This window comes from Mirounga angustirostris, unplaced genomic scaffold, assembly GCF_029215605.1.
Source record: "Mirounga angustirostris isolate CCGP_5_RB_7025 unplaced genomic scaffold, mMirAng1.0.hap1 SCAF_1, whole genome shotgun sequence".
Taxonomy (NCBI): domain Eukaryota; kingdom Metazoa; phylum Chordata; class Mammalia; order Carnivora; family Phocidae; genus Mirounga; species Mirounga angustirostris.
Genome location: NW_026991709.1, coordinates 164964854 through 164992607, shown reverse-complemented (window position 1 = coordinate 164992607; position 27754 = coordinate 164964854). Strand labels below are relative to the sequence as shown.

At 51.6% G+C, this 27754-nt stretch overlaps 2 protein-coding genes and 1 long non-coding RNA gene across 21 annotated transcripts in view; 2 read left to right on the top strand and 1 right to left on the bottom strand.

Annotated features, from left to right (window-relative positions):
- The window catches only part of LOC135364538 (uncharacterized), a 30306-nt gene that overhangs the window by 1496 nt on the left and 1056 nt on the right, over positions 1–27754 (bottom strand). The window lies entirely within an intron of this gene.
- Positions 3978–15981, top strand: IL17RE (interleukin 17 receptor E). Of its 6 annotated transcripts, XM_045861857.3 has the most exons (16): positions 3983–4341; positions 4692–4707; positions 5283–5402; positions 6225–6322; positions 6570–6729; positions 6825–6964; positions 7829–7897; positions 8831–8897; positions 9847–10022; positions 10108–10155; positions 10238–10283; positions 10455–10603; positions 12849–12917; positions 13417–13468; positions 13553–13651; positions 14168–15975. In XM_045861857.3, exons 1-16 carry the CDS (start codon positions 4210–4212, stop codon positions 14761–14763), a joined length of 2037 nt encoding a protein of 678 aa, XP_045717813.1. In that variant the 5' UTR covers positions 3983–4209; the 3' UTR covers positions 14764–15975. The 6 variants fall into 6 exon arrangements, with proteins under 6 accessions (XP_045717814.1, XP_064448584.1, XP_045717810.1 ...); XM_064592514.1 differs by having other exon boundaries at positions 3979–4346; positions 10238–10603; positions 14168–15980; XM_045861854.3 differs by having other exon boundaries at positions 3981–4341; positions 10238–10603; positions 14168–15977.
- On the top strand, positions 16055–27663 carry IL17RC (interleukin 17 receptor C). Of its 14 annotated transcripts, none has more exons than XM_064592542.1 (19): positions 16056–16372; positions 16663–16684; positions 16882–17034; positions 17321–17395; positions 17487–17596; positions 18551–18662; positions 19001–19045; positions 20753–20892; positions 21117–21176; positions 22935–22989; positions 23076–23257; positions 23354–23404; positions 24260–24308; positions 24472–24593; positions 24780–24902; positions 25425–25473; positions 26689–26784; positions 26876–26914; positions 27010–27663. In XM_064592542.1, exons 1-19 carry the CDS (start codon positions 16268–16270, stop codon positions 27618–27620), a joined length of 2199 nt encoding a protein of 732 aa, XP_064448612.1. In that variant the 5' UTR covers positions 16056–16267; the 3' UTR covers positions 27621–27663. The 14 variants fall into 14 exon arrangements, with proteins under 14 accessions (XP_064448630.1, XP_064448647.1, XP_064448612.1 ...); XM_045861859.3 differs by having other exon boundaries at positions 16057–16372; positions 24263–24308; XM_064592562.1 differs by having other exon boundaries at positions 16057–16372; positions 24843–24902.

The following is a 27754-nucleotide window of genomic DNA, read 5'->3' as shown; positions in this document are numbered from 1 at the left end:
GTGACATTTTTATTTTACCTCTTATTGACAATTATTTGTTGATATGTCTTTTCCTCACCCCTTGCTCGGTACCTGATGCATAGTGTGCACTCTATTGAATGAAGTAACTTGTCCTATTCTAGACCGAAGACAGGATGTATTGCACAGAGGAAAGAATTAGACTGAGGCAGGGGTAGAATTTGGAGAGCAAAGGAAAGCAGATGGAAATGTGTGAGTAATGGAATTACGTGTACCAGGCACAAATTGCTAATTTTCAAAGTATTGGGATGCAAATAATTTTTTTTAAGTTAAACTTTTCTTTGATTATTGGAATGATACTTTACAGTCTTAGAGTGCTTTTGAAGACCCATTATGGAAATTACTGTCAATGCAAAAAAAAAAAAAAAGCCATTTGGTTTATTTTAGTTTTCTTCTTGTTGGGTTATTGGGATTCTGCTTTTCCAATCATTTTTTTCCTGCTTCATGGTTGTAGTGTTAACATTCAGTGTTAACACTACATTCCCTGAAGCAAACAAGATCCCCTTTGAAAGAGATCTTGATTTAGTGGGAAGAATGCTGTATTTGGACGGCGGAAGACGGGTTCGAGTACCAGCACACCTAATCGTATGGCTAAAATCAACACTGCCTATTTCACAGGATTGTTTTGAAGATCAAATAAGGTGAAGTATTATGAAGGTGCTTTGTGAACTATGTAACACTATATAAATGTGAGGAATGGTTGTTCCCTCATGTTTGCAGATTTAGACTATAGGTATTGGAGGGACTCTTAAAGAGCATCTAGTCCATGAGAAAGGGAGTGTGGCATAGTGGAATGAATATAGCTTCTGATATTAGACTGACTTAGGTTGGAATTCTGCCTTTTGCCTTAAGCAAGATACTTGAGTCTCTGATTTTGATCTGACACACGGGGATCATAGTAGCTACTGAGATTGTGAGGATTAAATAATGTATATGAATTGTCGAGTACATAGCAGCTGCTGAGTAAATACCAAAATGCCTTCCCTTGATGAGCATTGTTAACTTTCCCCTTTCAGACTGGGAGTCCCTATCTCCTCTTAGGCATAATCTCTTGCCTTGGAATTCTGGAGGTTGATCCCTACTGGAAGAGCAGAAGTAAGGAAGGAACACTTCGTCCACTCTTGGTTTACATTGGTCTAATGTGTTGGCCCTTCCTGCCTAAGGTGCGCTAACAGGCCCAGTTGCCCCAAGAGACTTTAAGAATCAGCTGTTACAGAAAGAGCCTAGAGATGCTGCTGCATGGTCTGACAAGAGTCCACGTAAGGGTAAGGCTCAAGAAAAACAGCTGTCCAAGGCCCCCACAGTGTGCTCTCTCTCTGAGCATGTGCAGGGGCCTGCCAAGACTTCCGGAGCTCCTGGCTTGGTCCCCAAGTAAAGGTTATTAGAGCATGAAGTCTGAGTTAGCTTGTTCAGACACAAACCACAGGTAAGATAGGCTTCGGCCATCTTCCAAAAAGACAGGGCCTCTGTGCTGCAGTTGGCTTTTATTACAGTTGGCTACCTTGAATTCCAGCCACAGATACTCCTCCCTTGTTGACTCTTGCCAAACAGTTCCTACTAGTCTGGGAGTCTGAACCATTAACTCACTATAATAAGACCTACTTTCCCTTTGTTCTTTTCAACTATTCCAAATTCTTCCTTCACATTGTTAACCCTGCCAACTACATTGCACTGCTAAATCTAGTAATTCTGTGGACTCTAGGGCTCACAAACCCTCTGACTTCTCACAGATCTCCCCAAGCAGTATGTTCTGGCAGACACGGTGCTGAGTCCCAGATCTCCATTTTTGTGTTTGGACAAGTTACTTAAAATTCCTAGTGTTTTCCAGTCTGTAGAATGATTTAAAAAGACTGACCTCAAGGGTTGTAGTACTAATAAAATGGGATAAGTGGGCAAAGCATATGGCCTCCAGTCTGATAGTAAGAGTTTAGCAAATCTTGAACTGATTCCCTGCTCTTTCCCAGATGTGCCTGAATTCGCCTGGAAAATTAATTACCCTAAATCTTTTTTTAGGCTCCACAATCAATAATCAATAGGCACAATCAATAGGCAAACCAGCAAGACAATAAATAAAGCACAAACCTTTTCTCTCTTCTTTCCCCCTTTCTTCCTCTCCTTAATTCCTTTTCCTTTTCTATGCTCTCATTTTCTTCCCTTTCTATTCTTTTTTTCTTTTGTATGTGTGAATGTGGGACACTTTATTTCTTTTCTGCTTCTCCTACCATACCTTAGCCAGGGTCAGGAGCAATTAAGGAAATATTTTCAGTGACAGATCAGAAAATACAAGAGGTCAAGAAAGAGAATTATTCTAGGGATGCCTGGGTGGCTCAGTTGGTTAAGTGTCTGCCTTCGGCTTGGGTCATGATCCCAGCCAGGGTCCTGGGATTGAGCCCCACGTCTGGCTCCCTACTCAGTGGGGAGCCTGCATCTCCCTCTGCCCCTCCACCCCCACCCGTGTTCTCTCTCTCTCTCAAATAAATGGATGAAATCTTTAAAAAAAAAAAAAGAAAGAAGTATTCTAGAATGGAACCAAGTTTCTCACTTCATGCCCTCAGCATTGAAAAATGCATTATTTATGTAGATCTAAACCACTGTGGGTTAGGTAAAATTGAGGGGGAAGAGTCCCTAACCATTCTTAGTATGGCCAGACCACCCTTTTCTTCCTTTGTATCTTACTGATCTATTTTCAAAGTGATGGGCTCCGAGGCCAAAACACAGAACTGTGCCAGGCAAAGCCTTTTGGGTTCCCAGGAGCAGAAGGAGGTGAGGCGGTGGGAAAAGAAACCATAGGTTGGTAGAAAGAGAAATGAACTATGCGAAGTGGCAGAATTGGAGCTCTCTGGGCTAGAGACCTTGACAAAGTCACTCTTCTTTCTGCTTCCTGATTCCTCTCTTTACTAAATGAAAAGAAAAATTCTCACTTACCTGTCTCATAAGATGATTAGGTGGATCAAACATGAAAGTGCTTGTAAAATGTGAAGCAGATAAACTGCTGCTTAAATGAAACGTACCATTATTTACAGTTATTCAACTACAAAAACACCTATTTCTTGACATCCACTGCTAGGCATTGGAGAACGTAAAGAATAGGAAAGGGTCCTTATCTTCTAAGGAACTCAAAAGCCAGAGGGTATTTCTAGGATAATGAGTACGATGGGTCTTCAGACAGTGGACCTGAAGACTCAGGACCTAGAATCGGCTTCAGGGAAGCTAGGACCAGGCTACTGAAAGGTGCAGAGGGACAATAACAATATCAAAATGACTTAACCCCGTACGTGTGCCCCAAACTTGCTTTCTATGTGTGTCACCAAGGTAAGGACAGAAGCAGCTCAAACGCTCCATGAGCAGGAGGAAGCTGTGGGATGATGGGGAGGGTCCCCACAAAGCCTGGAGCCTCGTCAGCATCGGAAACCACAGGAAACCAGGTCAGTGCGTGGGGCCTGCTCCCTCAGCTCCAGGGCTCAGCTATGTGCTCTGGGGCTTCCTGAGCAGATGGTACTGATTAGGGGATCCTTGAAGCTGGAGGCCCCTTTGGCATGGAGCCCTTTGCCCAGAAGAGCTGGGTGGAGACAGAAAGCTGGGCTATAGTCTTGAGGGTCAGCCAGGTGGGGAGTAGGATGCATATGGGGGCATGTGAGGTTTATGTGCATCCTACAGTGACTTTTTGTTGCTCTGCTCAACTCTAAATGGTGCCTCAGTCACCTCTGTCTCCAGACCCCATTGTAGAATAGTGCTTAATAGTTCCGTTAATTCTCTAAGTGAGGGGATGAAGCAAATCTCCAACGAAGTTCCAAGTCCAAGAGCGTTAGTGGGCGGGTCAGATCTGCAGGGTGTTGCAGGAGTAGGAGGGGTTAAGAAGTGGGGACAGCCCTCCATCCCCCTAACCCTGTGCTGGCCTCTTTCCTGTTATTTCTCTGCCAGAGCAGGAGCCCTTTGCCCTCCAAGTGGGAGCAGTAGGGCTTTCTGGGGGGCAACCGTCCTTCTGTCCCTCCACTAGGAGAAGAAGGAATGTGGCCTGGCTGGCTGGTTAGGATCTAGGATGGAGGAGGAGCTTTGGGGCAGGGCGGGGCAGGGGCAGGCAGAGACGAAGACTCCTGCTCGCTGCCCTCCCCGCAGCTGCACAGCAAGGGCCCGCTGCCCACCTTCGGGCTGTGCAGCCATGTTCTGGGCGCTCTGACCCCACGGAAGTCCATGGGGAGCCCCAGATGGGCAGCTTCGCTCCTGCTTCTCCTCCTGCTCCTCATTGGCCTCTCTGCCTTGGCCGGAATTGGCTGCCCCTACCTGCCCCGCTGGAGCACCCACTGTCTGCTGGCCTCCCACATGGTAAGGTAATGCTGCCGCTGCCCAGTAGGGACATCTCCCTGCCACAGGCTGGTAAAGCTCCCCACTCTTCTGCCTGTCCTCTCATGTTTCCCAATCCCCTGTGCCCTGGTAGCAGCCCCAGTGTGTCCTCTATCTGGTCTTGAAGGGGTAGCCAAGGTTCTTGTGTGCTGAGGGCCTGGGCAGGGTTGAGCTGGGAAGACAAGAGCCAGAGTGGATGGGCTATTAGGTTATGGGCCTTGGAATTAGGTGATTTGAGGCAAAGACCCCAGGGAGAATCCCCCACCCCCATAGGAATCCCTACTAATAATTCTTCTCTCCTTTCTTGCCCCTACTGGGCCCTGTGCCTTCAGGAAGACACTCTCACTGGTGAGTCTCATTCCCTGCCCTGCTTCTCTTCTGCGTCCCTTTTGTTCCAGATCCCTAGCGAACTTTCCATTCAAATTTTTGGCTCCCAACTTGGGAAGTAGCATATCAAGGAAAAAACACAGGGTTTAGAATCAGTACAAGCCTGGGTTTGCATTGCGTTTCCACCACATACTCCACATGTAGCTGAAGGCAGTGCACTTAGCCCCTCTGACTCCCCGTTTCCCAGGGGTAGAGCAGGGTTGTAGAAATGATTGCACCTCCCCTAAGCTGTGGGGAGGATTAAAGGAGAGACAGGATAACCTCTAGGCACTCGCCCTTAACTGGTTCCTCACTCCTGTCAGTGCTACAACAACAATCTTTCATATCTAATGGTACATTCTGATTTACAAATCATTTTCCCACACGTTACCTCACTTGATCTTGACAACAGTCCTACTTTATAAACGAGGAAGCTGAGGCTTAGAGCAGTCCGTAGCTTGCCCAAAGCCACACATCTCAGCTTCAAGTCCACCTTGTCGGAGGCAGGAGGGACCTCCTTGGATCTTACCATTTGATTTACTTTTCATCTTTCCCAGGAAGGTTTGCCCATATTCCTTGCCATACCCAGTTGGCCTTTCCTGTGTCCCTAAAGCCTTGGTGTGCTCAGCTCTGGCTCTGCCCCTATCTGTGCCTGCATCTGGTGTCAGACCCTTCAGGTATGAAAAACAGCCCTTTGGGCTACTCTCAGTGGAGATGTGAATTAGGGGTTTTTTTTGGGGGGGAGGCCCAGGCTGAGGAAAGTGGGATTTATCATACTAGAACAGATGTCTCTCCTATTGTCAACCTCAACAGAGACAGGTCACCCTAAAATAGCATACCACGAATTATATTCATGGGTTCAGTTGTATCATTTTGTGAAGGTATTTCTCCTTTCCACTGGTATGGATGCTTGAGATTAAATTGTTTTAGTTCTATGAGTTTACTATTATTACATTCTATTTGCAAAGTAAGATCTTTTTTTTAAGATTTTATTTATTTATTTGACAAAGAGAGACACAGCAAAAGAGGGACACAAGCAGGGGGAGTGGGAGAGGGAGAAGCAGGCTTCCCGCTGAGCAGGGAGCCTGATGCGGGGCTCAATCCCAGGACCTTGGGATCATGACCTGAGCCGAAGGCAGACGCCTTAATACTGAGCCACCCAGGCGCCCCGATCTTTCTTATACAACTCTGTATTTTCATTGCCTAGCTCAGTGCCTGGCACATGCTAAATGTCCAAACACTGCTTAAGAATTCACAGTTTCTAATTGTTCACTGTTGTAAATAGTGCTACAATGGACACTTTTGTGTATATATAGCTTTTTCTCTACTTAAGGAATTAGTCTTTTTTTGGCTGTATCATAACTTTCAAGACTAAAGAACTTGATACCATTACAATGCTCCATGATCTGAAATGACTTACTATCTAACATCAGGCCACATTTCCAGGTAGGAGAGGGGCAGTGAAGGGCTGGATAGTAAATATGTCCTTTCCTACACAGGCCTCCGGGAGGGCTGGTTCCACCTCCTGGTGCAGAAATACAAAAAGTCCTATAAGTTCCGGTTCTGTAGGAGACACAAGATGCCAACATCTGCTCAGGTACTCCCCCTGCCAGTTCCAGCCCTGCCCTCCACCCCACAACCCTTTCATTCCCAGCCTCTTGTTTTGTTCTCTAGCCACGTGAAAGGTAGAAAGCATGGCAATGAAGTAGACTATTCTGTCCATTACACAGTTAGCGAAAGCAAGGTCTAAAGATTGAGTGACTTGCCTGTGGTGCCTCAGGTTCCAGAAGCAGGAATAAAAGCCTGATTCCTGGCCTAAGGCCAACCATGTTCTCTGCCTACAGAGGAAGCTGCTGAGTAGCTGTTGCCTGTCTCAGAAGGGTCATCACATCGCTGTCTCCTCCCCAGACATCTCTCACAAGGGGTTGCGCTCTAAAAGGACCCAACCTTCAGATCTAAAGGCATTGGAAGTTCTCCCCAGACCCAGCTCACAAAGGCATGAAGGTAGGCATAGGGTGTGACCAGAGATGGGTGCAGCCAAGTATTGGTGCCTAGGCCTAGGCCAAGAGACAAGGCTACCAGGTCTCTCTTCTCCCCAGGGCCCGAGTTCTCCTTTGATTTGCTGCCTGAGGCACGGGCTATTCAAGTGACCATTCCTCCGGGACCTGAGGTCAGCGTGCGTCTTTGTCACCAGTGGGTACTAGAATGTGAGGAGCTGAGCAGTCCCTTCGACTCCCAGGTATGGACTGTTGTCTCCCTTTAAAAAGCCAGATCACACAGTTCTGGAGCAAAAAGAACGTCCCCATTGTATACATGGGGAGACTAAGGCCCAGAGAGGGACAGTCATTGTCTAAGACCTCCCTACAAGTCCAAAGTGCCTAGCATTAAGCCTTCTTTGGATTAGACAGAAAATGCAGGGGTCCTTGTCACCTAGGAGGAGAGGAAGGGAAAGGGCAAAGAGAGACTTGGAGCAACCATGAATGCCTAGCAGAGAAATGAATACAGCATATATCCCCAGTGAGAAGACCCTCAGCGAGATCCTGGTTGCATTTAGAAGGCTTTTCAGTTCCCCCAAGAAGCGGTCACATCTGTCTTGGTACCCTTCCATCTCCCTCCTTTTGCTGCAGCCCCTCAGAGAATGAGATGTTCCCCATTCACTCAGCCCAGGCCTCATACCCCTCTTCAACCTCCAGTTGCTGTAGATGCCCTGGTATGTGGTTGGTACCATTTGCAGGGACTGAGATGTACCTCAGAGGCTCTCAGCTCTCTTCATTTCTAAATGAAGATCACTGTGATGCTAGTGTTCAGTTAGTTGAGTTAATGCTTCTAGCACCTAGCACCCTACCTGGCATACAGTAGGGGCTCCATAAATGTATCGTCCTTTCCCTATTCTCTCCCTCTCCCCACTCCATATATTGAGATACCTAGAGCAAATAATAGACTACAGAGCAGGGACACGCCCCCCCCCCCCAAAAGGAAATTTCTCAGATAAGAGGAAAAATAGGATGTGTTGGCCAAGGTCCCAGCTTCCTACTGCCCTTGTCCAGGGTACCTAAGCTCTTTATCAGGCCTTTCTTCTCTCCTTTTGCTGCTTCGTCAACAGAAAATTGTGTCTGGGGGCCATGCCGTAGAACTGCCTTATGAATTCCTTCTGCCCTGTCTATGCATAGAGGTGAGCCGAGGAAAAGGTCTGGGTTGTCCATGGCTCCACTTCTAGGTCCCCCAGAGGCACAGTTGGCCAACCGTATCTCCAGTAAGTCAGGTCTTAAAAAGCCTGGGTGCTGAGTTGATGCTTGGGAAGATGGCTACCAGCTTGACTGTGAGCCACACACGGGGTCAGAGATGGAAGTGTCCTGCTGAACATGAGATATTTGGGGTGGGTGATTCCAACCTCAGTCCTACCCGAACCCAGCTTTCCTGGGTTCAGACTGGCCTCAGCCCACAGAGACGGAATACACAGTTGCCTTCACCGTGTGTTCTGAGGAGTCACGGGGGGAGGGGGGACGGGGAGGGCACGTGTGGCTACTGCCACGTCCCGTATGGCTCGTCCCCATGAGCCCTCAATGGCAGTCTCCCACTCCTTACAAAGCTCAGGGGCCTAGCATTAAGATTTTTTTTGGGGGGGGGTGGACAAAGAAAAAAAAAAAAAGATTTTTTTGGACTAGACAGAAAATGCAGGGGACTTTGTCGACCAGGAGGAGACAAAAGGGAAGGTACAGAAGGACACGTGGGGCAGGGAGCAGCTGCCGGGGTGAACAACCCCCCGGGTGTTTGGGCGGCCCAGAGGGAGGGGTCCATACAGGGCATTCCGTGGGAAGCCAGGGAAGCTAAAAGTGGAGGAATGTGGACCTCCCCTCTTTCTGGGGAGGATAGGTTCTCCTGTCGAGGGAGAAGAGGACTCAGCCTCCCATTTACTGATCTTGCTCCTAGACTCTGGTCATGCCCCACCAACCCTCGCCCACACCCTGCACAGCTTCCCGTCCTCCATGCCCCACCGGCTCAGGCAGCTTGCATCAGAGCGAGGTCAAGCCAGGAGTTTCAGGTCTGAGTGATAGAGGAGAAGAATTTCCTATGACCCTCCCCGACTGTTCCCCTGTCTCTTCAGGCATCCTACCTGCAAGAGGACACCGTGAGGCGCAAAAAATGTCCCTTCCGGAACTGGCCTGAAGCCTGTAAGTGCTGCACATGTGCATTCACAGCCTCTCCCAGTCTCTCTTACACACACGCGCACACACATTGCACACCTGTGTTGTGGAGGAAGCCCCCAGAAGGCATGCAGGCATTTTCCCTGGAGCTGGTTGGGGGAAAGGGCTACCGTATCTACCAATCACCTGCCAATAAATCAGAGTATTGAACATTGTACTAGGCGCTGTGAGAGGTTCAGGAATATGAGACCCGGGAGGTAGTGTCCTAAGAGGATGGCCCCAAAGTCCTGGGGTCACACCTCACTTATTCTTCTCTGAACCTCAGTTTCTTCATCAGTAAAGTAGTGATACCTGCCCTGCCTTACTTTCCAACCGTTGATGAGGCTTGCATTCGATATTGGATGTGAAAGTGGCTGGTGATGTCTGAAATGCTCTGTGCATGTTGTCATCCCCAAGTTAAAGAGACAGGGCCCTGAAACACAGCAAATGAATAGCGCAAAGCAGCCTAAAGTCCAGGGCACTGTTAGAATTGAGGACTGGGCTGTAGGCCATGAGCTCAGGAAAGGGAGAAGCCCATGAAGGCAGTCTGATCAGAGGTCTCTTACAGGAGGTGACATGTGAGGTGGGCTCAGAAAAGGGGCAGTATTTCCAAAGGAGAGTAGCAAGGGGAACATCCCTGGTTCTGAGAAGAACCTAAGCAAAGATCTGCAGATTTTGACTTTGGGGAGCAGCAGAGAGCTGGCCAGAATGGAGGCACAGGAAGGAGGTGAGACAATGAAGTAGAAAAGTCATAAAAGGTCTGGAGAAGGCATGCTCATTTATTGGATACCTAGACATACCAGCAACCGTGCTGGGCACCTTCACAAAGTCATCCCCTGGTGCCCCCAGGGATGGGGATGCAAAACGACGCTGAGGCCAAAACAGGGCCCAGGCCTCCCCGGGCCTCACTCTCTGTCCCTGCCTGCCGCCCGCCCAGATGGCTCGGACTTCTGGAAGTCAGTGCACTTTACAGACTACAGCCAGCACAGTCAGATGGTCATGGCCCTGACCCTCCGCTGCCCGCTGAAGCTGGAGGCCTCCCTCTGCCAGAGGCAGGGCTGGCACACCATCTGCAAAGACCTCCCCAATGCCACGGCTCAAGAGTCAGAGGGGGTGAGACAGGCCCCCCCGGGACTTGAGTGGGCAGGGCTGGGGCCCAGGGCCCTGCTCCCTGACTAACCCCCTTCTCCTACCACAGTGGTATGTCTTGGAGGGCGTAGACCTGCACCCCCAGCTCTGCTTCAAGGTACAAGCGTGGGTGACAGTGAATGGGGAGGGGTATGGATGGTTCCTGGAGCTTGCTGACTTGCCATTCTTGGATTTCTCAGTTCTCGTTTGGAAATAGCAGCCATGTTGAATGCCCCCACCGGACTGGTGAGCCGTTAAGTGACCCTGGCTGGGACCCCCTTCCACCATTGAACCCTTACCCAACTGTGACCAAGCCAGACTGGAGCCCTGTTCTGATTTCTCTGGCAACTACAGCCCAGCTCCTATCACCTCCTGCAAACAGAATGTCTCCCATGATGCCCTTTCCCACCCTGGCAGCCCCATCCTGGAATGTTAGCATGGATACCCAGACCCAGCAGCTGGTCCTTCACTTCTCCTCAAGGATTCACGCCACCTTCAGTGCTGCCTGGAGCCAACCAAGCTTGGGGCAGGACAGCTTGGTGCACCCTGTGTACAGCATCAGCCAGGTATGGCCTAGCCAGGCCCCCCCCCACCCCCCTACCCACCCCCCACCCCCCGTCTTGTTGCTCAGAGCACAGCAAGTGGAGGCCAGCAAATATTTAACTTATATCATCTGGTTATTTATTTACTTGATCAGCCTTTTTTTTTTTTTTAAGATTTTATTTATTTATTTGACAGAGAGAGACCAGCAAGAGAGGGAACACAGGGGGGAGAGTGGGGGAGAGGGAGAAGCAGGCTCCCCGCAGAGCAGGGAGCCCAATGTGGGGCTAGATCCCAGGACCCTGGGATCATGACCTGAGCCGAAGGCAGACACTTAACGACTGAGCCACCCAGGCACCCCGATCAGCCTTTTTTCAGCTCGTTCCTCTGCCAGTCAGTGAGGCCTTCCATGGAGCAGTTTCTAATCCTTTTAGTTTCTGAACTTACAGGAGATAAACAGAGGCAAGAGACTGGCCGTCCCACATCCAGCTGTCCTCTGACCCACTCAATCTGTCGCCACATTTTGTACCAATGCCCTCTCTTGAACCCAGCTTTCCTCTACCCCTGTGTTCCTGTTTGTCTCCACAAGGCACTTGGCAGACTTTCCCTGACTATCTTGGGAAGCAGAGCCCCTGGAAGCTGAGGTGCTCTTTGCAGAATACTGTGAACTACTAACAGATTTAACTTTATTATGTGAACTAAGAACAGTTTGACTAGCAGACTCTCTTCTGTGTATCTGATATAAAAACCACAATTAAATATATCCGTCAAACCACAGCGCCAATCTGACTAAGCATGACTAGCTCTTTCCAATTCTTTCTTAAACGCTCACTTGTAGCTTGCTTATTTGTCTTGCATTCTATGAGAGCTCCCAAGCAGATAGGTGGTAGCAAATGTTTAAGAATGTTTAAGATTTAACACCAAGCATTGCTTAAGATTTAAGACAAAGTCCCATGGGATAACCTAAAATTGAGAGCTAAATCCATGGACTCATTTGTTTCTGTGAGCTGGGAGAAGACCACCTTCATTGAGTTCAGCCATGGTTTGAGAGTCACTGTGTTAGCATCTGCTGGATGAAGATTCTGGTCAACTCCCTAACCAACACCCAGAACACAGGGTGGAGCCATATCCTGCCCGTATATAGATGGCAATCAATTCTGTCCAATTTAGCATGCATTTATTGAATCCCTACTCTGTGCCTACCCTGTATTAGGCCCTGGGAGATACAAGAAAAGTATATAACACAGTCTCTGCCCTTAAGGAGTCCACAGTGCAATAATAACTACTACTACTGAAGGAATACACCCTGCACTGTGTATGATAAAGGGTGTTAACATGCATATTCTCATGGGATGCTCTCAATAACCCAGTAAAATAAAGATTATTAGTCCTCATAAACAAATAAAGAAACTGAGGGTCAGGGAGGGAGGGAACCTATCTCCATACAAAGATCACACAGCTAGGAACCACAAAGGCAATAGTTAAGCCTGACTTTTTAAACTGTGGTCTGACTTCACAACTTAGGTTCTTTCCAGTGAACAAGCCATCCCTTCAGATATGCGGGACAGAGAAGGAAGGCAGGTTATATAGTTAGGCTCCTTGGTTTATGCGCTGCTGGAGGACAGAGACAACATCTGTGTGTTCTTATTCAGGGCTTGACGCAAAGTAGACACCCAGAGCATGTTTGTTGATGTGTGCCTGATTGCCTGATCTGGGAATGATCAGTGGGATGCTTGAGAATGAAGCAGGGGGAAGACTTCTTTCTTTTTTTTTTTAAGATTTATTTTGGCGGCGCCTGGGTGGCTCAGTTGTTAAGCGTCTGCCTTTGGCTCAGGTCATGATCCCTGGGTCCTAGGATCGAGCCCTGCGTCAGGCTTCCTGCTCAGTGGGAAGCCTGCTTCTCCCTCTCTTTCTGCCTGCCTCTCCCCCTGCTTGTGCTCTTTCACTCTCTTTCTCAAATAAATAAAGGCAGAGCTAGAAGCAGGCAGAGGGAGAAACAGGTTCCCCTCTGGGCAAGGAGCCCCATGCGGGATTCGATCCCAGGATCCTGGGATCATGACCTGAGCTGAAGGCAGACGCTTAACCCTCTGAGCCACCCAGGCATCCCGGAAGACTTGTTTCTTGTCAGCAGTGGCACTTGGCCTTAAGCCTGGGTAGGATTTGGGTGAGGGGGGTAGGGTAGAAAGGAAGAAGAGTGTGGGCAAAGACTCAGACTGGACAGAGCCAGATTTGACTCTATGGGGACAGTCATTCTGCTCTTTGTTCCCACAGACTCAGGGCTCAAGCCCAGTGACACTAGATCTCATCATTCCCTTCCTGAAGCCAGGGAGCTGTGTCCTGGTAAGGAATCCTGCCCTCACTCTGTACACAGCCCCCTAGCATCTACTCTACAGGTGGCAGATGGGGCAAATCCAGTCTGCAAAAATGTTTGGTTTGGCCAGCATGGTGTTTGAAATTGGAATGAGTTGCTACCATTTAAATATTGGACAGGTCATATTTTAAAAAGCTGATTTCTGGCTTCTCCTGGAAAAATCAGAAAACCTGGTACTCTGTGTCCACATTCAGGCATGGTGACAATGCGCTTGAACTCAGTGGCATCTGATTACTTCATTCAGGGCCTGTGCCTTCCCGGTCCTCATGGACGCCCTGGCCAACTTCAAGTTTATTTTTTGGGTTGCCACTCTTGACCTGTTGTGTGCCCAGCCAGAGCTGGACCAAACACAAACCCTGCGCTGGAGAAATTCCCTATCTAGGGGGACTCCCCTTCTCTGTCCCCACTCAACTTCCCCTGGGAGGAGGGGCTACCCTGGCTCACAGTCGGGGGGCTCTGTGCCCTCAGGTGTGGAGGTCAGATGTTCAGTTTTCCTGGAAGCACCTCTTGTGTCCAGATGGTGAGTTCTTGGGAGAGGAGGGGTGGGATAAAAAGGAGGTTGGGCCCTGAGAAGCCTGGCTTGGCCTCACCCTGCTGGACTCAGTCTCTCATAGACATCTGGGGCTCTTGATCCTGGCACTGCTGGCCCTCGCCACCCTGTTGGGCATTGTTCTGGTCTTCACCCGCCGGCGCCCACTGTCAGGTAAGCTCACTCTGGGGGTAACCTGAGGATTCAGATCTGCCCAGTGCCTAAGCTAGTTGCCCCCCCACCCTTCCCCTGCCTAGGCTCTCTTGCGGAAGAGCCATGCCCCTGCTGCTGCGGCAGGCTCTCTGCTACCCAAGGTGGTGAGCCTCAGGCCCCCTAGTGGTCAGGAGTGGTTAAGGCAGAGCAAAAGTCCCTCTGAGCAGATGGTTCACTGTTCGTGGTCTCTGGGAAGAGACCAGTAAGGCTTAAATCCAGCGGGCGCTGCACCTGCCAAACCTGGCGCCCTAGACCTGGCCCCTTCCGGGCGCTTTTATCTAATTAGGCCAAAGACACCCTATAGGCTAAAGTTGCCTTGGGTACTCACCCCCAGTGCAGATAAGGAACCAGGTGGGGCACCGGATGAGTTAGCCCCAAGGCGGGGAGGAGGGGTAGAATGGGGGTGGAGTAGAGGAGGGGAAGTGCTGGGCTCTCCCTTAGCCCCCCACCCTGTTCATCTGCTGCTCCCGCCCCCAGGCCCTGGCCGAGCGCGGCCGGTGTTGCTCCTGCACGTGGCGGACTCGGAGGCGCAGCGGCGCCTGGTGGGAGCGCTGGCTGAACTGCTGCGGGCGGCGCTGGGCGGCGGGCGCGACGTGATCGTGGACCTGTGGGAGGGGACGCGCGTGGCGCGCGTGGGCCCGCTGCCGTGGCTGTGGGCGGCGCGGGCGCGCGTGGCGCGGGAGCGGGGCACCGTGCTGCTTCTGTGGAGCAGTGCCGGCCCCAGTCCAGCCCGCGCCCGGGATCCCCACTCGGCGCCCCTGCGCGCCCTGCTCCGCGCCGCCCCGCGCCCCCTGCTACTGCTGGCTTACTTCAGTCGCCTCTGTGCCAAGGGCGACATTCCCCCGCCACTGCGCGCCCTGCCCCGCTACCGCCTGCTGCGCGACCTGCCACGCCTGCTGCGGGCGCTAGACGCACGGCCTTCCGCCGAAGCCACCAGCCGAGGCCGCCTCGGGGATCGGCCTTGCCTGCGGGGTCGCCTGGAGCTGTGCCACCGGCTGGAACGCGAGGCCGCCAAATTTTGCCCACCGAGGCTGAGCAGAGGCAGACGTAGGGGTACTGGCTGGATCCCCTGAATGAGCCTTCTACCCTAGAATCCTTGGGGTGCCTCCTCAGGACTACTGGCCAAAAATCCTTATGCTCTGTCTGCTAGCCTGGGAGCAGAGCACCTCCCTCGCTGTCCCAGACCCTTCCCTACGTGTCTAGCTTCTTCCTCCTGTTTACCCTTTCGGAACCAGCAGGGAGAGTCGCTGTTTACTGAGGGCTCCACTGCTCCCAGTTCTGTTGGGGGTGGGGGAATCTTTTCTTCAAAATTCCAGGAAGAGTAGTCTGCACATGCTCCAGTCCAAGCGAGAGAGGTGTGGGACAGAGGTAGGGGAGGCCGGAGCGATGGCCATTCTGAGTGAGGCGTAACTCCAGTGGGGGGAGGGGGAGAGGGGAGAAAACCCCTTTGGTGGGGGGCGGGGCAGGGATACTGCTTTCCCGGACTGGAGCCCTGCCCAGGGGATGGAGGGAGGGAGGGAGCCTGACCCAGGTAAAGAGGTTTTGGCCCTGGGTATCCAGGGCGGAGGTGGGACAGTAGAAACCAAGATCAAGAAAAATGAATAAAGGCCAACATAATGGATAAGCTAAGAGACACGGTGTGCTTCTCTAGGGTGCCCAGGGTACTGAGTTGCAGGAGGGGTCAGCACAGCCCTGCCTGGGGATTGTTATGCCTCTGTTTGTGGGCTCCAGTCTTCCACGTCCACACCCACAACCACATCCTTCACATTCTCACAAGCAAAGCCTCTGAAAAGGCAAAGGAGGACCTGGAAATCTTGATCCTCACTGTGAACAGGTTCAGAAAGGTCCATTTGTCATGCAGCCAGCCCATGGCAACAGCACAAATGGGACCCCTGTCTGCCTGGCTCTGAGTTCTGAGTTCCTTCCCTCCCTACCACACTTGAGCAGAGGCCAGGAAGTGGTGAAAAGCCCACTTTCTGATACCCTTTGTCCCTGCCTTTAGAGCTCCTGTCCCATAAAGGGTCACTGAGTCCCAGGGCAGATGTGTGAAGGGACCGGGGGTGCCCTGTATGAGGGAACCTAATGGGCACCAAAATCCCGGATTCACGGTGGCAGTGGAAATGCCCCAGCATTGCCCAGGCCCTCTTCCTTAGGGACTCCCAAGGTAAGAGCTCCCTCACTCAGCTGTGATGCCGCCACCCTCTTCAGGGGCCCCTCCCAGCCAGGTGTCAGCGGAGAAGGAGGAGGAGGAGAGGGAAAGGAGAGGAGGCCACCACCCCAGTCCAAGGCTGCTGGCTCCCAGGCCTGGTGTTGGTGGGAGGGACAGGGCGGGGCGGGAACAGCCAGCTGCCTGCCGGGAGCCAAACCGAAAGCACTCCGGCTGGACGGGGACAGGATTCAGGACTCCCGGGAGAGGGGGTGCTCAAGCCCGCACTGGGACCCCAGGCTGAAGAGGGATTCCGGCCCCTCGTGCCCACAGGCTTGGGGCTGAGTGGGAGCAGAGGTACCGTGTCTGCCCCCCCCTTTGGGGGGGGCAGGACAGGGCCTTGGGCCTTGGTGCCTCCTGGTACCTGGAAGATGCCTGTGCCTTGGTTCCTGTTGTCCTTGGCACTGGGCCGAAGCCCCATGGTCCTCTCTTTGGAGAAGCTTATGGGGCCTCAGGACACTGCCCGCTGCTCTCCAGTAAGTCTGGGGTACTGGGAGGGTTGGGGACAGCTCAGGGTTCAGTCTGCTGCCTATCGGAGGCCCTAGCCTGGCTCCTGTCACTGTCACTACCACCAGAACTGCCCTGGCTGGTCTGTCTGGTGCTGATGGGATAAGAGAAGAATGGGGAGGGGGCAAGAGCTGGATTTGTCCTCTCCTGGGAGGGGCTTGAATGGGGAGCCCCAGAAGGGTGGGCAGGTATACAAGGCAGGGAAAAAATGGCTAGATTCAGTGGCATAAACTCTGACTTGTCTTTACCTCCTTCCCAGGGCCTTTCCTGCCACCTCTGGGGTGAGTAGCTGTACTTTTGGAAAGGAAAGAACTGCCCAGGTTGGCGGAGGGAGGGGAGATGTTCCAGTTCTCTGCCCCCACCACCCACCCTCAGCCCAGGAAAGAGCCCAAAGCTCCTTGGCCCTCTGGGGGTGTCAGGTGCAACTAACCTCTGGATGATGAATAGCTTCAGCTCCCACCCCACCCTTCGTGCACAGATGGTGACGTGCTCTGCCTGCCTGGGAGCATCGTGTCTGCCCCGGGCCCTGTGCTGGTGCCCACGCGCCTGCAGACAGAGCTGGTGCTGAGGTGCCACCAGGAGACTGACTGTGACCTCTGCGTGCGTGTGGCCATCCACTTGGCTGTGCATGGTGAGCAGGTCATCCCCTAACTGTATGTGCACATGTCAGCGTGTCTGGGATGGGCACAAGGACTGGGGAATCTGTCAGGCGGTCCTGTGCATCCTCAGTGTTCTCCTGGAGAACACCGGCCAAAGGACCCCCAGGTCAGCCTGGTCTCCCTGTCTCCCCCCACCCCCACCCCAAGGCCCCAGGCCTGGCCCCTGCTTCTCAGCACTGGGCTTTCAGGAAGGAAGCCAAGCCCAAAGCCGGCCCAGAGCTGGGGCCTGACCTGGGCCTTGTTCTCGGGTCCTTCTAGGGCACTGGGAAGAGCTTAAAGATGAGGACAAGTTTGGAATAGCAGCTGATCCAGAGCTTGAGGAGCCTAGGAACGGTGAGGAGAACCCGGCTGGCCCAACTGCCCCAAGCCAGGGCCTTGTCTGCGGCCCTGGAGCCTGACCAGTGCCCTGCCCTGTTGCTCACAGCCTTTCTCCAGGCCCAAGTGGTGCTCTCCTTCCAGGCCTACCCCACTGCCCGCTGCGTCCTGCTGGAGGTGCAAGTGCGTGCTGCCCTCGCGCAGCCTGGTCAGTCTGTGGTATGCGAAATAATAATCGTAGCAGTAGCCGTTTTCTAAGTATGATGTCCTGAAGTGCTCTCATGTGCGTGTTATGTCTGTATGCTGACTGGCAGGGCTGTAGGCAAGCCCTTTCCGCCCTTTCCGCCTCTGTTTTCCTGTCTGTAAAACGGGAATAAGAATAATCCTACCTCATATGGCTGTTGTGAGGAAAAGATGAGTTGGTATGTGTAAAACAGCTGATGTAATGCCCAGCACTGAAGGGTCTCAGGAGATTTCATTCTCCCTTTCTTTTGTAATCGTCAGAGGTACACATGAACTAGGCATTATTATTACCCTCATTTTCCAGAGAGAGAAACTGAGGTTGGAGAGGGGAAGGCTGTGGGCTGGATCCACTTCTCTGGACTTCCTGCTATACCATGTCTGCCCTGTGTGTTGACCGTGGTGCAGGGTGTTGGGGCTTCTCCCTACTTCAGGAGGCCACATGTGTTTGGAAGATGTAGCTCCACTTGGGCCAAATCACTCAAACCGTTTGACTTCCCCTCCTGCCCCCAGCTCCCAGCCAATCTCTTCTTGCCTGGAAAATTGTAGAATGGGAGAAAATCTGCTGGTCCACCTCAAAGGGTAGTTGTGAGGACCACTGAGGCATTGGGTGTGGGAAGGGGTGTCCCACATTTGTGTTGGGGTATCTGATCACCTTAGCTTTGGCCACATGATGTGGGACAACAGAGGTGGGGACAGGGACTCAGACAGCTACGGCCCTTATCCCTGCCCAGCTGATACCCCTACTGAGGGTGTGTGCTTTAGAGCTGGGGGCTTTTAAAGGAAACACTAGTGGGAGAATTTGGGGCCTTACAGTATAGAGTCATTGGTTGGGGGAGGAGGTGAGTGGAGTGGTCCACAGAGAAGCTCAGAGCCCTTGGCCCGTATTCTGAGCCCTATACCACCAGCCTTCCGCCACTCCTTTCCTCACAGGGTTCTGTAGTATTTGACTGCTTCGAGGCTGCTCTGGGGGCTGAGGTGCGACTCTGGTCCTACACTCAGCCCAGGTACCAGAAGGAACTCAACCTCACACAACAGTTGCCTGGTAAGTGGCCCCAGAGCCTCAGGGGCCCCAAGTCCTGCCCCTCCCCACCAGTCTCTTTCTCCTCTGGCCACTGCCATTCTGCTTTCACCCCCTTCCTAGTCCCATCCACTCATAGGCAGGGGTCTGAGCTCCCATCTTCCCCAGAATCTGTTCCTCTGTCTCTTCTCCCCAGGTGATATTGCTTCCCAATGCCTGAGGAAGGTGCTTTGGGCACTAGATAGATGGGGTGGTATTTAAGGGACAAGGAGCCCTTCCCAGTGCTCCCCATGGGTTGGATTGCCCCCCTTCTTTCTTTGGCCCCCAGCCCCACTGGAGGCTTTTCTGTGATCTCTCCTCAGACTGCAAGGGGCTTGAAGTCCGGGACAGCATCCAGAGCTGCTGGGGTAGGGGCTATGGCCAGTAGGGCTGGAAGGAGGGAGGGGCAGGGTCTGGAGTGTGAGGGACCCTTGGAGGTGGCTTCAGGTCTGGGCTTGCCACAATCCAGATGCTCATAGCGCTCATTAATTCATCACACATCTGCAGTAGCTCCTACTCTGTGCCAGGCGTTGGGAATATGAAGGTGAATCTCTCACTCTTTATAACAAATGTATTTACTAGTACCAGGGACATCGAGAGGCCCAAAGTATTGTCAAGATTATGGTACACCCCACTATCTACTATATATCAAAATAAAAATAATATTAAATCATAAAATAAGGGCTAGGAAAGTCAAGGCTCTGATGATTTTTCCCAGGCACTATTTGAATTTTATTTTAGCTTTGTTCATTTTTCGTGTTGTATTTTCTTTTTTACTGTGGTATAATACACATACAGAAAAGTGTGTAAAGTGCACTACTTTTAAAGTCCAGCTCAGTTAATTTTTACATATGTATACACTTGCGTAACTATCAAGATATAATCAAGATATAAGCAGTGTTGTTTTTGAACTCTTAAATATTTTTTTTTAAAGATTTTATTTATTTGTCAGAGAGAGAGAGAGCACAAGCAGGGGCAGCAGCAGGCAGAGGGAGAAGCAGGCTCCCCGCTGAACAGAGAGCCTGACGTGGGACTGGATCCCAGGACCCTGGGATCATGACCTCAGCCGAAGGCAGATGCCCAACCAACTGAGCCACCCAGGCACCCCAAACTCTTAAAGTTTTTCAATTTTATTTCCTTTTTCGTTCCTTAAGTTTGGCCTGCCTCTTTGGTAATTCATTAGAGACTACTCAGCACCAGAGCTTTGAGGACACAGATACACATCATGCATCTCATGTCTTCATTCATTCAGTAGACACTGATTCACTTATTCAACAGGATATTTATTGAGTAGTTACTCTGCCCAAGAAATAATCCTAGGCACTGGAGATAAGTCAATAAACAAAACCGACAAAAATCCTTGCCTTACAGAGAGGACATTCTAGATGAGAGTCAGAGTCAGGATAGGGGTGATGGAGGACACAATAAACACATGGAGGTGTAAGCTATGCAATAAGATGTGACTAGTGTGATGGAGAAGATTTGGGGAAAGGAAGGAGGATAAGGGAGTTGGGGGTTGCAGCAGTCAGGGATGGCTTCCCTCTGGTGAGCAAACCCCTGAGGAGGTATGGGAGGAGCCCTGTGGGTATCTGAGGGAAAAGCATTCCATATGCAGAGGGAAGAGCCAGTGCAAAGGGCCTGAAGCAGGAGTATATCTGGTGTGTTTAAGTATGAGCAAAGAGGGCAGCGTGTCTGTGGCAGATTAATTAAGGACAAGAGTGCTAGGAAATGAGGTTAGAGTGGGTAGGGTCTCGCAAGCCATTGTAAGGACTCTGGCTTTTACTCTGGGAGTAATTTGGCAGGGGGTCATCAGAAGGTTCTGAGCAGAGGAGCATGATATATCTTACAGTGGTTACAGGATCCTTCTGGTTGCAGAAGGAGAAGAGTTGTGTCAAGATACTGGGCTGGCTGCTAGGGACAAAGTCTGGTCAGAGATGAGGACACAGGCTGTCACCTCCAGGGGTCTTCCAGTCTCAGGGATATGAAGGAAACTAAAGGGTCAGTCGGAGGGGCATGGCCAGGGGTGGGTATGCAGAAGAGGTGAAGGAAGTCCCCCTCTCTTTGCCTCCCCCCAGCCCTGCCCTGGCTCAGTGTGTCTGCCGATGGCGATGATGTGCACCTGGTGCTGGACGTCTCTGAGGAGCAGCACTTTGGCCTCTCCCTGTACTGGAACCAGGTCCAGGGCCCTACAAAACCCTGGTGGCACAGCAACCTGGTGAGGCCTCCCCCTCCCCAAGTCCACTCCCACTCTAGGCTGAGGCCCATGCTAAGGATGCGAGCGCATTATCAGAGGGGACCCTTGAGGAGGATATAGCGACCCACACCCCAAGCAAGGAACCTTGGTGGCAGCACTGCTGCCTGCCTGGTTTCCTCAACTTTGGCTTCCGGCCTTCCTGCTCCTCATCTTCTCCAACTTCTCGCCTTCTGTTTGTCCCACAGACCGGGCCACAGAACATTACTTTGAACCACACAGACCTGTTTCCCTGCCTTTGTATTCAGGTAAGAGAAGAGTCCAGCTAGGTGCCAGGGGAAGGGGATTGGGGAATTGGTGAGGGGGGTGGCCGTTACCCTCCTTGTCTTGCCATCCTCCATATTCCTCTTTGAGGTCGGAACTGTTGCTCCCTAAGGTGACTAGCCCTTTCCTGACCTTTGCTGTCCTGTCTTCTGCCTGTTGCAGTCTCTGAATGCTCTTCCTGATCCTCTATCCACAGGACTCCTACTTGTTCTTCATGGCCCCATTCAAATGCCACCTCCTCCTTGAAGGCTTCCCGTAATCCTCCAATTGCCTCTTTGTACTCTTCTGGAAAGTAGAGCATGTGCTGTGAACTCAGACAGTTTGAATCCTGACTCTTGCCATTTGCTAACTGTGTGATCTTGTGCAAGTCACTTCACCTCTCTGAGCCTGTTTCTTATTTATAAAATGGAAATAACAATACCAGCCTCATAGGACTGTTAGAAAAGGAAGTATCCAAGCTTCTATATGTTGGCTCTTTCCTCTTCTTCTTCTTTTTTTTTTTTTTAAGATTTTATTTTTAAGTAATCTCTACAGCCAACGTGGGGCTAGAACTTAACAACCTTGAGGTCAGAAGTCACATGTTCTACCAACTGAGCCAGCCAGGCACCTGTCTTTCCTCTTCTGATTGCACATTTAAATGGTGATCAGGTCCCATCTATTTTATCTCTGACATTAATGCCTGTCATTTCCACTGCCTGAAATGCCCTCACTTCTTTTCTATACAACCAAATCCTTCCAGCTCAAATGTTACCTCTTTCCCAAAGCTTTTCCTCAACTGTCTGGCCTCTCCTGTCTTCCAATCTTCTTGCACTTCTATCTTTTCTTGTTCATTTATCACTTCCTTTCTTATTTGGGCACCTGTCTCATTTCTTCTTGCACACAACAGATGCTCAATAAATGAGTGATCAGTTTATTAATTTATACATGTTTTATCCTTACTAACTTTGTAATTTCCTTGAAGGCAAGGAAATAATACCTAATTCAAATTTAGTAACTCCCCTAGAAACTTGCACAATGTCTAGCATGTAGTGGGTGCTAATTAAGTCTGTTAAAGGAATGAATGAATGAATGAAACTCTACTAACTAGCACTGTGATAGAACACATAACAGATGTTCATGAAATGTTTGCTCTGATATAAACATCCCTACTCCCAAGCACAATGCCTGCCACATAGTAGGTGGTCTTAATTAAAAGTTTGCTGAATAGATTAATGTATTATCTGTACTGCTTACCACAGGGCTAAGCACAGAATAGATGTGCTTTAAAAGTTTATTGAAAGAAATGGGGTGCCTGGCTGGTTCAGTTGATAGAGCATGTGACTCTTGATCTCAGGGTCATGAGTTCGAGCCCCACACAGCGGGTATAGGTTACTATATATATATAGTTTACTATATTTATATATGTATATAAACACTTAGCACAGTACCTGGCATATAGTAGGTTCACATAAAGTGACTGTGGATTTATCAACATCCCCACTGCCTACCATGGTGCTTAGACACATAGTAGGTACTCATTAAAGGTCTGTTGAATGAAGGTGTTGCCAGATATTGGTATAGGGTTTGCTGGAAAAATAAATGTGTGCAACTCTAGGGCTTTACAAAGGGCAGAAAGACTGGGCAAGTGTTGATTAAATATTAGTTGAATGAATGCATCCCCAGTGCCTAGCAGAGGGCCTGGCACATACTCTTGGAGGGTCAGCTGGGTTGAATGGACTAATAGAACCCTGTTTCTTTTCCAGGTGTGGCCTCTAGAGCCCGACTCTGTCAGGACGAGCCTCTGCCCCTTTAGGGAGGGTGAGAAGACCAGGGCTGGGGCCAGGGTAGGAATGGTGTAGGTGGACACATGCTGGGCGCCCAGTGACCCAGCCCTTTCCTTGCAGATCCCCGGGCACACAGGAACCTCTGGCGTGCAGCCCGGCTGAGGCTACTGCCCCCCCGGGGCTGGCAGCTAAATGCACCCTGTTCACTGCTTGCTGAGGCCACTCTGTGTTGGCAGGCACCAGGCGGCGTCCCCTGCCAGTCGCTGGTCCCACCGCTGTCCCGAGCAAATGTCACTGTAAACGTAAGTGAAGCGGTGGGAGGCTCCTGGGATCAGGAAAGGAAGGGGAGCTCAGGGGAGCACATTTCCTGACCTCACCCATGACCCTTTTTTCCACAGAAAACACTTGAGTTGCCATTGCTGAATGCCCACCCCAACCTCTGTGTCCAGGTAAGAAGGGGCAAAAGAGCTCTGGGCTAGGGGCAGGACCCCAAGTGGACCCCCCCAGATAATTCACTGTCTTCTGGACCCAATTTATCCTTGGGTCACTGGAGCAAAGTTGTTATGGGCTACCTCTGGGAGTTGTACTATTTATTTAGCAGTGCTGTGGGACCCTGAGCAAGTCACTTCACCACTCTGAACATCAGTCTCCTCATCTGTTTAATGGGGATGATAGTAACTACTTCACAGTAGTGAATAAAACCAATAAATATTCCCACCCTATAGAGCTTATGTTCTAATGGAGAAAGACAGGGGGGCCTGGATGACTCAGTTGTTTGAGCATCTGCCTTCGGCTCAGGTCACGATCCCAGGGTCCTGGGATCGAGTCCTGCATTGGGCTCCCTGCTCAGCGGAGGAGACTGCTTCTCCCTCTGCCTGCCACTCCCCCTGTTTGTGCTCTCTCTCTCTGACAAATAAATAAAATCTTAAAAAGAAAATAGTGGAGCAAGACTCAGACTGAGTGAATAATACAGTATCCAAGTGGAGTGGTCACATGAGGCCTCTTGGTGAGGGTGGTTAGATGAGAAAGGAGTGTAGGAAGTGCTTTGCCAGACATGAAAAGAGCTAATGTAGGGTCATAAGACTCATTAGCACAGATGCCCTCACAAGGCTGAGGCTGAGAAAAACAAAGTATCTCTTAATCACCTAGCCTTGAACCCGATCTGCCTAACATTAGGTCCAGGATGCAGAACCCCGCGCCCACCCCGCCAGAGAGGCCTCCCCTTACTGTCCTTCTCTTCTCTTCTCTTCTTTGTGGCCTTGCCTCTTGCTTTTCCTGTGCCCCTAACCTTGGCTCCTTCTAAGCAGGTGAGCAGCTGGGAGAAGCTGCAGCTACAGGAGTGCTTGTGGGCTGGTGAGTGAAGCCTGGGGAAGGCTGGGGCAGGGCTATTGCAATAGAGGTGAACCCTAGAAGAGCCACCTCATGGGGGTGAAGGTCAGGCATGGGAAGGGGTGGGGGCAAGTGGCCGCCTCCAGCATAGTTGGGTCTCACTCAGAATGGGCTCTCACCCCTCCAGACTCCCTTGGGGCCCTCAAGGATGATATGCTGCTGGTAGAGACACGAGGCCCCCAGGACAACAGATCACTCTGTGCCTTGGAGCCCAGTGGCTGCACCCCACTACTCAGCAGGGCCTCCACGGTGAGGATGAGGGGACCCTCCTCCATGTACCTTTCCAGTTCCATCTCAAGCCTGGCCTCAAATTTCCCCTCCTCTGTGCCAGACCCTGTGCTGGCCTCTGGGAATGTGGGGGTGACTCAGACCTAGACCCCGTTCTTAGTGACCTCTTACAAGTCTCTAGCCCCTCCCCACCACTATTCTGCTCAGCTGCAGCTTGATGGTCTCCTAAGTGTGGTGCCCCTAAGTGACAGCCTCCCTTTGGCTTGGCAGAGGGCCGCTCGCCTTGGAGAGCAGTTACTACAAGACCTGCAGTCAGGCCAGTGTCTGCAGGTGAGTAGGTGGCAGGAGGGCCCTGCCCCAATGCCCAGGGCCAATAGGCCTAAAACTCTGTATTTAACTTCTTCCATCTCTTCCTGTGCCTAGCTGAAGGTACCAGAGAAACTCTCACTATTCCTAGGCAGGGGCCTCCTCACTGTCCCTCTAGTACCCACTCACCATCTATTTCTGCTTATTTTGTGTCCAGCCCTGGGGAAGCCAAGAATTGAAGAAGCATAGTTCCTGTTCCCAAGTTGTTCACTGCTGGCTAGAAAACAGTAAACAGATAACAAAATTCATATGTGCTAAGTATTGGGTTCCAGGGAGAGCTTCAAGGAAGGGTGATTTCACATGGGCCAGATCTGGCATGGAGTAGGCATAGCGTGATCAAAGGCAGAGCAGCTTGCAGGGACCTACTGTGTGTGTGTGTATGTGTGTGAAGTATGCATAGTTGAGGCTGGGCATTTGGAGATCAGGCTGGCCAGAACTTGGTGGGTGTTCTGGGGCTGTGGCCTTGGTTTTGTTTGTGTCTTACAGCTGTGGGAAGATGACCTGAGAGCACTATGGGCCTGCCCCATGGACAAGTGTGAGTATTACAAGAACTGCCCTTCCCCTCAGTACCAAGAGTTGGAATCTAGACATTCCTACAGGGCACGTGCAATGGCCTTGTCCTTCTCTGGCTCAGATCAGTCAGAGGGACATTCCTTCCTTCATTCAAAAACCAAGAAGAGAGCTTACAGAGATTCAAGCATCACCAAAAAGACACAATCCCTGTCCCCACCGCAGCCATAGAAGGCTAGAAGACATTAGCTAAACAATCACTTACATTGAGTAAATGTGAGCTATTGAAGCATTCACTATAAAGTGTCCAAATCCATAAATGCATATACTGGGGAACTGATTTAGGTGGGGTGAGGCCAGGAAAAGGTTCTGGCTGTTCTGAAGGCTGAGCTAGGTGAAGGGGGGAGAGATGCTTTTTTGAGGAACTCCAAGGTAGCCAGAGTGGCTGGAAGATCTTAGAAGGCAGACCTCTATCACAAGGATGCAAAGGCCATCTAGGACTTTGGGAGCTGATGCAAGGAATTGGATTTTTTTTTTTTTTTTTTGAAAGAGAGGGGAGGGGCAGAGAAAGAATCTTAAGCAGAGTCCACATTCATGATCTCACAACCTTGAGATCGTGACCTGAGCCAAAATCAAGAGTCGGACCCTTAACGGACTAAGCCACCCAGGTGCCCCCTTGGAAATTGGATTTTATGTTAAGAGCAGTGGGAGTTTCCTGAAAGGCTATAATCAAATTTGTATTTTAAAAAGATCTCTGGGGCTGCCATGTAGTGAAGGACTTGGAGGTAAAAAAGAGGTTAGGGACTCCAGTTAGAAGGCTGTTGCGGTCATCAAGAGAGTGAGTTCAAAGGCCCAGCAACCCTAGGCTCAGGAGACAATATTAGCTGACATTTGAGCACTTATATGCCCAGCATAAGTGCTTTGTGTGTATTAATATATGTAGTCCTCACAACAACCCTATGAAGTAGGTACTATTGTGAACCCAGTTTTACAGAGGTGAAAACTGAGGCAAAAGGTGAAGTGACTTGTCCAAGTTCACCCAAATAGATGGATCTATGTCCATATATTGACTCTGACACTATATGCTGTGGATTTGGGAGAAATCTTTCCATATTCCTCTGAGCCAGTTCAGTCACCACATGGCAGCCCCAGAGATCTTTTAAATGAGTTTGCTCCTTCGTGAAGTGGGTTGAAAGTGTGAGGTACCTAACTAGGCTGTCCTCTCCCCTGGGTCGCCTAGACGTTCACCAGCGCTGGGCCCTGGTGTGGCTGGCCTGCCTACTCTTGGCCTCTGTGCTTTTCCTTCTCTTCCTTTTCAAAAAGGACCACGTGAAAGGTGAGCACTTCCCGACCCCCCAGGGCTGGGAGTTCCCCTCGAGAAGGTGGCGGCGGAACTCATGGGCCGCCCCGCCCGTCTCCCCTAACAGGGTGGCTGAGGCTCTTGAAGGAGGACCTCCGCGCGGGGGGTGAGTGTGAGCAAGTGCCGGGCGGGGGGCCGCCCCCAGCGGGCCGGACCTCGGGCCCTCTCACGTCTTCCTTTCCCCTCTATTCTCTCTGGCAGCTGCCCCCAGGGGCCGCGCGGCTCTGCTCCTCTACTCGGCGGAGGACCCGGGCTTCGAGCGCTTGGTGGGCGCCCTGGCCTCGGCGCTGTGCCAGCTGCCGCTGCGGGTGGCCGTGGACCTCTGGAGCCGTCGTGAACTGAGTGCGCAGGGACCCCTGGCCTGGTTCCACGCGCAGCGGCGCCAGACCCTGCAGGACGGCGGCGTGGTAGTCCTGCTCTTCTCGCCCGGGGCCGTGGCGCTGTGCCACGAGTGGCTGCAGGACGGGGCGGCAGCGTCCGCCCCGCACGGCCCGCACGACGCCTATGCCGCCTCGCTGAGCTGCGTGCTGCCCGACTTCCTGCAGGGCCGGGCGCCCGGCCGCTACGTGGGGGCCTACTTCGACGGACTGCTCCACTCGGAGGCCGTGCCCGCCCTTTTCCGCAGCGTACCGGTCTTCTCCCTGCCCTCCCAGTTGCCCGACTTCCTGGGGACCCTGCAGGGGCCTGCCGCCCCCCGTCCCGGGCGGCTCGGGGAGAAGGCGAAGCAAGTGTCCCGGGCCCTGCAGCCCGCCCTGGACCAGCTGCTTCAGGCTCCCGGGGCTCCTGGGGACTGCACGCGGGATGGCACGTGAGGCAGGGGAGACGACTCGAATAAAGGCAGACGCTATTTTTCTACCCGTGTCTCTCGCATGTGTCTGTGACCGCATCGCTGGCCTAGCACGACGCCCGCGGCCCTTTAACACCCGGACAGGTGCAGCCCGGCACC

Coding starts and splice junctions, on each gene's coding strand:
- IL17RC (XM_064592542.1), top strand. CDS start 16,268: ATGCCTGTGCCTTGGTTCCTGTTGTCCTTGGCACTGGGCCGAAGCCCC. Junction 16,685..16,881: donor CCTTTCCTGCCACCTCTGGG/GTGAGTAGCTGT, acceptor CTTCGTGCACAG/ATGGTGACGTGCTCTGCCTG. Junction 22,990..23,075: donor CCTCTGCCCCTTTAGGGAGG/GTGAGAAGACCA, acceptor CTTTCCTTGCAG/ATCCCCGGGCACACAGGAAC.
- IL17RE (XM_045861854.3), top strand. CDS start 4,210: ATGGGGAGCCCCAGATGGGCAGCTTCGCTCCTGCTTCTCCTCCTGCTC. Junction 7,898..8,830: donor TGCCCTGTCTATGCATAGAG/GTGAGCCGAGGA, acceptor CTGTCTCTTCAG/GCATCCTACCTGCAAGAGGA. Junction 8,898..9,846: donor CCGGAACTGGCCTGAAGCCT/GTAAGTGCTGCA, acceptor CCGCCCGCCCAG/ATGGCTCGGACTTCTGGAAG.